The sequence below is a fragment of the Gavialis gangeticus genome, unplaced genomic scaffold (assembly GCF_001723915.1).
Source record: "Gavialis gangeticus isolate Ggan-Ray unplaced genomic scaffold, GavGan_comp1, whole genome shotgun sequence".
Lineage (NCBI taxonomy): Eukaryota > Metazoa > Chordata > Crocodylia > Gavialidae > Gavialis > Gavialis gangeticus.
This window is the reverse complement of record NW_017729022.1, coordinates 175,284,369-175,296,801: the sequence shown is the minus strand read 5'-3', so window position 1 is coordinate 175,296,801 and position 12,433 is coordinate 175,284,369. Positions and strand designations below refer to the sequence as shown.

General features: G+C 42.2%; 1 protein-coding gene across 5 annotated transcripts in view; it reads left to right on the top strand.

Moving 5' to 3' along the window:
* CDC42BPA (CDC42 binding protein kinase alpha) overlaps positions 1-12,433 on the top strand; it is a 457,009-nt gene that overhangs the window by 339,541 nt on the left and 105,035 nt on the right. For all 5 annotated transcript variants that reach the window (XM_019516554.1, XM_019516553.1, XM_019516552.1 and 2 more), the window contains exons 12-14: positions 7,409-7,542; positions 9,580-9,822; positions 10,123-10,233. In XM_019516554.1, the coding sequence (XP_019372099.1) occupies positions 7,409-7,542; positions 9,580-9,822; positions 10,123-10,233 (488 nt within the window). The remainder of the gene's footprint in view (positions 1-7,408; positions 7,543-9,579; positions 9,823-10,122; positions 10,234-12,433) is intronic.

The following is a 12,433-nucleotide window of genomic DNA, read 5'->3' as shown; positions in this document are numbered from 1 at the left end:
TGAGGGGGGACCTGGTGGCTACCTACAAACTCATCAGGGGAGATCAACAGCAAATAGGTAGAGCCCTTGTCTCCCCAGCACCACGTGGGGTGATGAGGAACAATGGTAATAAGCTGATGGAGAGTAGGTTTAGAGATCAGAAGGGAATATTTTACAGTTAGGGTGGCCAAAATCTGGAACCAACTTCCCAGGGAAGTGGTCCTTGCCCCTACCTTGGGCAAATTCAAGAGGAGGTTGGATGATCATCTGTCTGGGGTCTTGTGAACCCAGCATTCATTCCTGCCTGTGGCAGGGGGTCAGGCTAGATGATCTGTTCAGGTCCCTCCTGACCCTAGCTACTATGAAACCACCCTCATCATTAGAAAGTTCTGTGAAAGGTCAATATAATAAGAAAGTATCCAGTACCTCTGTATGTTAAATTATGAAGACATACTCTTTCTTACATAATCTCTGCTAGTATTCAAGTAATCAATGCTTTTAATTAAATTAGAGGGGAAATTTTAGAATCCTGGAGGATACTATCCTTTTAAGACTTAAGAGGCAAATATCTGGGAAAATGTAACTCTGTTCCAATGGGGAGGGGGTGGGCACGTACTGCAGAAAAGAGACCTATGGAACAAGAGAGGCAGCCACTTAGAGAAAGACCAGAGGTGACAGATGCTGATTGAGAAGAATCCAATCTGCCAGCCCTATGAAGGGCTTAGGACTAGAGTTGTGGAAAATTTGAGGCAAAGATTCATCTTTTAAGACTACCAGAATGAATCCTAAGAAAAAGAAACTTCAGCACGCACATGCACATATGCATGCATGCATGCATGCAGACTCTGCTCAAGGGAAGAGTCAGAAGCCCAACCCAGATGTCTCAGAGGAAAGGACACTAGGGAGGAGCTGTTTTTGTTTGCATTTGAACACCGTTACCAGACTTCATTTGTTTGACCGTAACTGTCAGATCTCCTGGAAGTGTCGGGAACCTCAGTAGGGATGCCTGAGGAGGAAAAACTTCAAAGAAGGGATATCGTGTTTGACCATTATTTCAAGACTTCTTTGTTTGTTCATTTGGACTTTGCCATTACACCCTGGGGAGGGACCAGTTTCTTATGAGCTGCAGTCTGCTGCACACAGATGTATATGTGAATTGCTTATGAGCTCAAATAAGCCTGTGCTTTAGACATGAAGTTGTGTTGTATTAGTCAGATTCTCTGGCATAATGCAAACATTTTGCACCATGCCAGAGATGTTATTTGTGTATGAACATGTGTTAACTGGCCCAGAGAGGATCACTTCAGTGTCAGTGTGGTCCTCACACTGCCATAAAGACAGCATAAAGATTTTCAGGACACCTTTGCCCACCGCATCTAGGGTGCAGGGGGAAAGAGGACATGACAAGAATACTTGTGTCCTGCATCAGTCCTTAGTCCCTTGGGCCCATAGCAGACCAGTATAACTTAGAACTCTCTTTGGAAGGACCAGGCCTTCATAAAACAACAGGAACAGAAGAAGGCAAAACAGTTACATGGTGGCCCACATTTGAACACTAACCTCTGCCATGTTCAGATGTGAACCAGAAGCCAGGCCTTAATCTTCAAATTATATTTTTCTTTAAAAAAAAAATCCCTGATACAATTGATTCTTGCAGAAGTTTTTCTCATCTAGTGGTAATAAGAAAGTAAAAGAGGGAAGAATCATTTCCCAACATAGTTAATCTCTTTGGATAGGCTTTAATGAAGAGAAGTAGCCGTTAACTGTGAGAAGTTTCCTTTAGTTTCATACTTGTCCATTAGCAGCTTTGAGTCCCATTGTACTATGCACGTCATTTAAATCACTACCATATTTACTTGAATCTAAGACAAAGTGTTTTTCCTCCATTCAACATGGAGGGAAAGCTCCTTGTTAGGGGTGCACTGATAGAGATTTTGGGGGTCGATACCAATAGTCAATTTTTAAGGAGGCATATCAGCTGATACTGATCTGATTTCCAATACAGCTGCATGCAGCTGGTAAGTCTGTTGTGGTGGATAGGGAGGGGGGAGGGAAGTGGCATGGAGGGCCAGATCAAGGCCCCCACAGTGAGGGAGGGAGTGGGGCAGGGGCATGCAGGACAGAGCTGTGGCTTGTTCGGGGGTGCAGGGTGAGGGAGTGGCTCTTGCTGCTGCACGCACCCCAGGAGGGCATGAGGGGGCATGTGCCCTCCGGATCTGCACAGCAGGGGCAGGGTGTGCTGAAGCTGCAGGCTGAGGCCAGGGCTGCACCAGGCTTTTCCCAGCACGTGGGGGGGCGGGGTTGGACCATTGCTATGCTTGGGGCAGGTGGTGGCAGTGCTGGGAAGGGGGTTATGGGTGGGGGGAGCTGCAGCCACCCCAAATTTTGTTGTAACCGCCACCCCCCCCCGTAGCCCCCTCCTAGCACTGCTGCTGCCTGCGCCAAGCACAGCTCCCACACAGCCAGGAGCACCCTGAATGCGTCCCCACAGCCTTGAACACAGCCCCCACACCAGGAAGAGCCCAGCACAGCCCTAGCCCCAGCCTGCAGTGGCAGGGGGGATAGTTGCTGGTAAGGACAGGTTGGGGGGGAAATGGAAGGGCAAGTGGCAAGGGGTGCAGACACCATGGCAGGCAGGGAAGGGGCATGCAGATGCTGTCAGGGCAAGTGGTTGGGGGGGGGGACAGGCAGAAAGGAGCAATGGCCAGGTCATTTGAGCCCCTTGCCCCACTACCACCACCTTTTACCCTGCCATTACTTTCCCCACTGCGGGAATGCATTTAAGATAACACTCCAAAAATGGATTATGAACATGGAAAATGATAACAAATTTATACATGTTCCATGTCTAGAATGTAATTATTAGGGGGTTGTCTAAAATATAGAGTCATCTTGGATTTGGATAAATGCAGTATAAATGTGTGAGTTTGTATGTGCACACATACAAACCAGGTCTTTAGCTTGGCTGGCACTGAAAAATATTAAACTACTAAAGGCAAAGAGTTAAAAAATATTTTAAAAAATGCAAATGCTGTCAAAATTATTGTGAGTAGTCTGATCATAGTAGAAATAGAGAAGAGTTATACATAGTCACTTAAATGTCTGCAGCCAGTGAATGGTTTACCCTTACAATACGTACTTGAATACTTTTCCTGGTTCACTTGGTTAAGTTGCAGCCCTTATATGGAAGGTTCTGAGTTGTTCAGTGTGTTTTGAATCATCTGATCCAACCCACTGAAAAGTTTGTTATAGGGAAGGAATGCTGTATTTAAGATATTTTCATGCTTTTTACAACATAAATTTTAAAACTTGGCCATTGACAAGAGATGAGTAGAAACCAAATACTCCTATCAACATTTCCAAACTTTGGGGGAGTTCAAACCAGGAATGAGATCCAAACTTCTAGGTTGGCCCCAGCCTGCACCACCCAAACAACAAGAGCCAAGTGAGTTCTGGTGTGGGTTCATCTCTGTGACTAATAAATTAAACCATATGAATAGCATCCCATAATATATATTTTCATGAAGGAACAAATATGTTAGTGGGATGACAGTGGAATGACCAAATGGAGAATTATTGTTTGTTATTAAAATATAGCTACCAGGTTTTAGTTCAAGCCTTAGAACTGCATTATTGCCTAACTGGTGGTGTGATGGTAAACACCCGTTGAAGAAGATAGTGAAAATGAATGCAGAAATGTGTCAGCATCAGGACTTTCCCCACTGGGATCTTTGTAAAAAAAAAAAAAAAATCAGGACATTTTTGTCTATCCAGTCTTCCAGGAAATGACAACGCAGCATATGCTTTCAATTTTGAGGTCAAAGTTATAATTTTTGCTCTCTAAGTTACATAGGAGAAAACTTTGAGGAATCCTTAATATTGCCAAATATGTAAAGGATAGCAATCGAAGAAGAAAATAGAGCTATGGAACAAAGTAGTTCACGCATGGAAGAGAGATTTATCTTGGCTCAGTGTAGTTGCATATAGCTTTCTTTTGCTGGTGACTTCAGAGGAGAACACGTGAGACAGGCAGTTAATATTTTCTGGCACTGAGCTATATCTGTAGTTGGAAGTGCATTCTTTTAAAGTTTTAAAACGGGTCAGCAAATTAATGCAGTAGTGAATGTTTATATGGGTAAAAGTTAATCATTCTTCTACCTTTACAATCCCTGCATTCCAAAACTTTCAGCTCTCATATAAGTGTATAGTTTTGGAGTGATGTTGTATATGTGATGGTCCAGGAAATAGGCGAGAGGCAAGGATTTTTGTGGGTGATAAATGCGTGGCTCTCATCCAAAAAAATAACACCCACAAAAATCTTTGCCCTTTACATGCATGTGTGTGTGCATGTATGTTTTACTATGCTTGCTCTGAGAGCCAGTCACTTGGGCCCAGGACAGAAGTTGCACATAAACTGGTATAAGTGATTGGAAACCAATTCAGACCTGTAACATAAGAGAAGTTCAGTGCACATAAACCACTTTCAGAATGGCTGAACCCAGTGTAAGATAAATCTGGTTCGATGTAGTTATCAGGCTTAACTGATTTAGGTTTAATCAGTCTATCAAACTTGTGTCCCAGATCCTCTCCCAACTCAAGTTACCTCAGAGTCCTCCAGCATCCCGGGATGCTTTGCAACCCTGGGCTGTGCTGTCTGTTCCAGGCCAGCCCTGACCTCAGCTGTCACAGAGCTGAGGCAGTAAAGCCTCTGCTTCCTCGCCTGCATCCTGCCTGTGCCTGTCAGCCCAGCAGCATGTGGGGGGCCAAGGTAACAGGCTCCCAGACCCCCCAGTCTAGGTCTGCACAATGAGCAGTGACCCTAGCCAGCCACAAGCTGAGAGACCCCCAGCCCTGCCCCCTCACCAGCTGCCAGCCTCACTGAGAGCTGGGGGGGCAGAGGAGGGGGAATGCAGGGGCCATGCAGACCTCTGTTGGGGCAGACCAGTGCCAGGCTGTGGGGGACGATGCGTTCCCACCCCCCATCTCTCAGACGAGCAGGAAGCTGGTGAAGGGGCAGGGCTAGGGCTTTCCCAGCCCAGCCTGCTGGGCCACAAGTGGGTTGGAAAATCCCCCCCATGCAGGCTTCCCCCCTGCACCATGCAGAATCTTGCAGTGGGAGGGCTGGTGCTGGGCTGGGGGGTTCACCCCCCTCCCTGCCTCTTCACCCCACCTCTCAAAGAGGCAAGTGGCTTGCGGGGGGGAGGGGGCTGGGGAGGGATTGTCTGCTGGCTCTCCCCCTCCATGCAGCTGACAGCAGGGGATGAAGAAATCTGTCCAGCTGCCAATCAGGTGTGGGCTGCCAATCTGCTGGGTTCAGCAGCCTTTGGCAATATCCAACCTGATGGGAAACATGTGAGCAACCCCAGTCTCCTGGCCTGGGCCAGTGCAGACTTCTGCCTGCTTTGGTCACTGGTATATTGAACATCAGTTCAGTTCATTATCAGTCCAATCTGCCCAACTGAGAAAAACCTGCAAAGATTGAATCAGTTTCTCCTCAGGCTTTTTGAACCTCTGTACTTAGCCTTGGAGTTGTATTTCTGAAATGTAAGGACCTGAAACGTGTTTTTACTGTGAGTGCCTATGTATTGCTGTGTAAATATATGGCTATGATGTGAAATCTTGCAAAACTTGCATTGATTCACAGAGCCAGGATTTAATTTCAACTTACTTATATATCTCTGTAAATATACGGCTTTAAGGAAGGGAGTATCAAGAATTGGATTTCAATTTATGATGGATTTTCCTTGCCCTTTGAGCTTTTCAGTGGCATATTATTCTTTGTGCAGTTCTGATTATTCAGTTGTAATATTTGGACATTTATACAACGTAATTTCGATGTGCTTTAAAAATGATTTTTGCTTACTAAATTATTAGATCATAAGAAAATGCTTGTAGAAATACATATTTTTCCTCAGTTATAGCAATTATTAAAGTAAATCCCATAAATACAAATAGTGCTAATACTAGAAATAAATTCAGCCATCTGAAATTAATTTGATTTATATCCAGAGGAGAACACTTGCCAGCTCTTGGGTAGCCCACCCTATTTGGTGGCTCTTTTCATGAAATAAATCCTAACCACTATAACTCACTGGAGACAGTGTCATTTGAGACATATCTATTAATACGTTTCACCACAGTGTGGACTATCCAAGGGCACGTGACGTGCTGCAGTACATTATAGTATGATGCAATCTTTGCCATAGTATGTCACATAATAAAACAACAATGTATTATCATTTGGTATGCCATATTCTAGCATGTTCTATCCCATTAAAGAGAAACAAAGCAGTCGTAATACATGAATAAAACTAGACAATGATTTAGCGCTCACTGGTAGTTTGAAATTACCTTTGGGCCCATCAACATGTGCTGCTACAGGTACAATGGAATCTACTGTGCTAGCTACACAGTTGCACTTCCTGCCATGTCACACATGCATGGCAGGAGGCATGATCATGGGATCATGCCTTAGATCCTGTCATGCCTTACTGCTGGTGCAGAGGAGCCCAATCTAAGGCTTCCCCTGCACCAATAAGAAGCAAGCTCCCTTGGCTGGGAATCTCCTCAGTTAGGGTGGCCACTGACATATCCCCAGAACACAGGACAATCCCTTGGTAAGGGGTGAGCCCCCTTCACTTATCAGTGGTGAGGGGTGGGGCTACAGACACCTCAGCCAATCATCAGGGTGGGGTGGGGTCACCAGGCCCCTTGGCCAGTCAGCAGCAAGGGAGGGGCCAACCCTCCCTTCCTCCCTCCCTGGCTGGCTCAAACCCCTTTCCTCCTGACTGCACTGTCCACCTCTAGGAACAGCCAATAGAATCACGAGGACAAATGATTAACATGTATTTCCACCAATGAACTGAAAAATGGGACTTTTTTGCTATCTGTTTTTCATTCAGAAATGGACAGGAGGCAGAGGGTTTAAAACAGGTTGGTCCAGTATAGAACAGGACCAATGGCCACCATATCCGCAGTTGAGGGGCTCCCAGCTGTGGGGACACCCCACCCATCCCTGGGGCTCGGGGGTTGTGGCTATCATGGTCCCCTAGCTTCAGGAGTTTCACACGCCCTTGGGGTAGCTGCAACCCCAGTTTCGGGACTCAATACTGGCTAGGCATAGTGCACTCCTGCACCCAGGAGCCCTGTCAACTGATGGGACCCCCAGCTTTAGAGGAGACCCTGCTACACATGCAAATTAAAACTGTTTGGAGCTTTTTATGGTGTGATGGGTACTTTGCATGTGTAGCTGGTCTCGTGTTAATTGTGCAAGACCTGTAATATATAGAGGGGGCCTTTGTTACACTACCTCCATAAAAGAATGCGTATGTGTTGTGTAATATGCACAACTTTAGGCCAGCCAGTCTATGCTATTCAAGAGCAAGCATGATTTCCCCTTATGTATTTAGGAGTACTCCTTTTTTTCTAGATTCTGGACAGCTGGAACAGCAACTAGAGGAAGCCAGTTCTGCACGACGAGAATTAGATGATGCTTCCAGGCAAATAAAGGCTTTTGAGAAACAAATCAGAGGCCTGAAGCAAGAGAGAGAGGACCTTAATAAGGTAAAAAGTATTATATTGGTAATTTCATTATATTTCATTTGAAATGAATGTTCCCTTAACATCTTAATTTCACAGTAAAATTGATTAGGTGATGATGCAAACGTATTACTCTTTCTGAATTCTGACTCCTTTTTTGACACAAGGAGATCATTTTAAACATTATGTGTACTTTCACATTGGGTGGTCCTAGCCGATTGATTCCAGACATTAAACAGATCCATGAAATGATCTCCGTGTTGGCTGCACAGAAAGCCTTTCTGGGCCTCAGATTAAAATGATAATTATAGCAGTTAGTAGGCAAAGGATAGAAGAACTGCCCCAGAGTACTAATTTAATCAGTCTGGTGAAAGTCATGCTCTGAACAGTCTGATGATGGTTGTTTTGTGTTGCATGAGTATTTCCAGCAGAGGGAGATAAAAGTTCTTCAAATTGAAAGATTTAAGATTTAACTTGGGGAACATACAGATATTCTCACCAGAATTATTTCTCTTCCTTTTTGGATATCTCTACATATCACAATGCAACGCCATGAAAAATCCAAGCTAGGTCTAAACAAGCAAGTTCAGGTACCCCAAAGTATAGCTACATTTGTTTGATGCTATAACAGGACTAATGATCCTGGGCGAAACCCTGTATGTTATAATTATAACATAGTTATACTGTTTCAAGTACCTGAGCTAACCCAGGTATTTCTGCACCTGTGCAGACAGCCTTTCTCAACATCCTTTTGTTGTCCCACCTCTGCTCAGGAGGTTGTAACACTTCTACTTTTATGCCAACTTTGTTTCCATATGCTACTTATTATTTTGAGCTCTACCCTAGGCTATAACTTAAACCAACTGGGAAACAGAAGAAGGTGCAAAGTATAGGTGCATCTGTTTGCTGAATGGGGTGTTGCATCATGAATGCATTAAACTATTAGCATCCAGTACTTTGGATGCTAATTTGCTAAGTAAATTTAAGGTATTGGCTTTGATCTGTAAATGATTTATTACTGCCTTGGGATTTGTGTATCTGCTTGAGAGACCATCCATCAATCTTCTCATGGCAGCACTGGGCTCTAAGGGCATCTTAACATGTGCTCCAGGGGTGGGGAGAGGAGGGGTGCTTTAATTAGAGTGGCTCTTGGGATAATTACAGCACATCAGAGCAGACATCCTACATATCTACAGGCACCCTTAGTCTTCTTTAACTGCTAGAACATTTGGAAACTACTGTTAGACTTGCATAGCCAACAAGATGGCAAAGTAGGTTTTCTGTCTTCCCTATACTACATGCATGTTTAGGCTCTTTTTTCTCCATTCACCTGCATCAGTCCACTGTGGATTGTTTAATGACATCCAGCCAAATTTTTATGGACTCGGTTTTATGGCAATAGGTAAGGTAAAATAACTTTACAGTCTTCATTAGCTTTGTCAACATGATTTTTACCTTGTAGATGTATTCCTAGTACAGTATTTGGCTTCTGCACTTAAATGCCCTTTTAAAGAATATATATGTAATTTGTGCTATTGGTTCTTGATGATAGTGTAGGTATAGAATACAGGCGTTATTATAACTGTACAGGATTACCAAAGTCTTTGAAGATGGAGATTTTTACAAAATATTTTTCCATTCACTTATTACTTGAAGTTTTTATTTGACAGATATAATATTTAATGATGCAAGTTTTTCTTTACTTGATTTAAATCATTCAGGAAAAGTGTGACAATAATACTTTGAATTAAAATATCATCATTGTTTTGTTATATGATATGGTCTCAAAAGTGTTGACACTCCATGCACTGAATCTGTGTAGTGGGCCAAGTTCAAGATTCAGTTGGCTGCAGTTGTTTTTAATCTGGCCTCTGACCTTCATAAATAATTTTCACAGTTCATTGCAAGCAGTCAGCCTGTCATACGTGGGTGTTTTTTTTAGGATGTAAATATTTAGTTTCCTTTTACTTAGAGCCCTCATGCCCTTGTCCAAAGGTAGGGCAGAATTTAGCCCTGTAGCTCTATGTATGTTTATAACCTTTCCATTTTTTTAATCTGTAGGAACTGACAGAGTCTAGTGAGAGACTAAAATCCCAAGCCAAAGAGCTGAAAGATGCACATAGCCAGCGGAAACTGGCTATGCAGGAGTTCTCAGAGATGAATGAGCGACTGACAGACTTGCACTCCCAAAAACAGAAACTTGCCCGCCAGCTCCGAGATAAGGAGGAAGAGATGGAAGTGGTGATGCAAAAGGTAGAAAATTTAAGGCAGGAGTTACGCAGAACAGAAAGAATAAAAAAAGAAGTAAGTAGTCCAAAGGAGTTTTAAAAAGTCCTTGAGGAGTAATGATATGTGAAGGGCTTTTCGGGCAAGCAAAATAACGCTTATTTCACTACCTTTATTTAAATAAAATTATATGAGTCTGTGAATCTTTAGAGTGATATTCATTTGATTATGGCATTGTATGCACAATTTAGTTCCTCAAGAATTCAAAAATTTCAGCCTAATAATTGGGCATTCAGCCCTTACACTAAAAGAAATCTCAGTGTGTTTGGAAAAAGTATAATATCCGAATCTGGTTATTGTTAACAATTATTTTTGTAGCTGGAAGTTCAAACTGAAGCTGCTGCTGCTGAGGCATCTAAGGACAGGAAATTGCGTGAGCGAAGTGAGCAGTACTGTAAGCAGCTGGAGAGTGAACTAGAAGGACTAAAGGTTAGTCTGCTTTGATTTTGACACCTTTAAACTTAACAGCCTGCAATGATTTGAGCTGTAAAATTGTTTTCAGGCATGGGACAAAAGGGTCTTATGAATTTGTCACCTCACCTTGCTCTGTACTGAATGCAAATGCAAGTCGTATCATGCTGTCACTATGAAAGGCTGTGTAAGAAACAAAGTTCCAGCAAGCACAAACTTTTGACCAGTATCCTATGTGCACATTAAACGGTGGTTATAGTCAGAGGAGCATCACTATAAGGAATCCTTAGTTTTTCTATATTTATTACCAGACATTATCTTCTGTTACTAATTGCTAACTTTGCAAGTCAAAAAAGGTCTTTTATAATTTGTTAATACATTGCAAACAATATCTATGAAGACATTTTGGGTATTAATTTGTTGTAATGATATATTTCAGTTATGAGCCTAAAAAATTATTTTAAGGGAAAAATTATAATGTACTGCATATCTTAGGTAGGTATGTCCAGTAAGGCCCCAATCTGGTAAACACTTAAGTATAAGACTAACTGCACAAATGAATAGTCCTATTAATTTCAGTGTTATTATTTATATAAATAAATGCTTTCTGAATCAGGAATTTAACCAGTTCAAACTAAAATTCTTATCCCATTGTGTGGCATTATATAATAAGCTTTTTAGAGGTCCAAAAAGATTATTAGGAAAAGAAATAGGTTTCCTGGTTTCTGTATAAGTGTTTGCATAAGGCAAAATCTTGTTTCCACTTAACTCATTAGGATAATTAGTTAGTGGATGATTGTATTAAGAGATATGATGGATTCTTCATCACCTGAAGTCTCTAAGTCAAGATAGGATGCCTTTCTAAAAGTTATGGCCTTCAAACAGGAAGTACAAAGTGAAATCCCATGAATTTTGTTTTGCAGAAGGTCAGACTAGACCATTCCCTTCTGGGCTTAAAATCTATGGTTAACAGTTTTGTTAATCAGTGTCATTGGGACCCTTGCCAACATTAAGAGGCAGGGTAGCAGATTAGTTAAGACATCTTGTTACAGCTCAAGCTCTCTGGAGGGTATGGCTGGGCTCAAGTTCTGCAGAAGTGATGGTTTGCACAGTGCAGCTCTGTGCCATCATCACCCAAACCAGTTTGGACCTCCTTGTAGGCTGGATCCAGCCTGCAGACCATAGGTTGCTGATCCCTGCTTTAGACGATCTGATTTTTCCTTAAACCAGATTTCATAAGACTACAACTGTTGCAAATTCAGTCTGCTCTCAGAAGACAAAGCAGTCTTCGTTCTGGTTCTTATGTCTCCAGCAGCCATGAACAGTCTGGCATCAGAACTAAGATGGCTGTAGTGGTTGTTACTTGAATATAGGATGTAGTTTATTCTTTAACTGCTCTACAGGTTCTGAACTGCTGATGGGCAAAAATTTGTCAATGTCAGTAAATGAAACAGAAAATGATCTGGGTGGCATGTGGGGGGGATACATATAGAAATGGGTTCCCATTTTTAAACACTGTCTATTCATAACCAAATTTGAATTAATGTTAAATATGATAAAAATTTAAGCATTTTTTTTCAACAGGCAAATGTAACTTCTTTTTAGGAAGCAGAGAAGGGTGGCACATTATAGACTAACTTGTTCAGAAAGGCATGAACCTATCAATTCCAGAAAGAAAAACAAGCCTTGCGCAGAACACTTTGACCTCTCTGGATATTTCATCACTGACCTCAGAATAGCTGTTCTTAAACACCAAAACTTTAAAAAATAACTTGAACCTGAAACTGTGGAACAAGAAATCATTCTTGAATCAATTGAATCATATTACGTAGTCTAGTTTTTATAATCCCTATGTTCTTCAGTCAGTTAATGGTTTTGTTCTTCCCCTTTTATTTCTTCACCCCATCTTCACCTCTTACCAGTGCCCTCTCCTTTCCTCCCTTGTTCTTTGGCCTTTGTATTTAAATTACTTTATGCTTTTGTATTTACCATATTTACTTGAATATCAGATAGCCTCCCAATAATTAGATTCTATGTATGGAAAATGTATAAATTTATTATAATTTTCCAGTTATAGAACCGAATTATTGGAGGTTTGCCTTGAATTTGTTGCCCTTCCACAGCTATAGTAGGGATAATTAATCTGGGAACACAGGTAGCCCCCTTGCCCTTGCCTCCTCCCAGCCTCATCCCCCTGCATTTTGTGCATTTCTTTTCT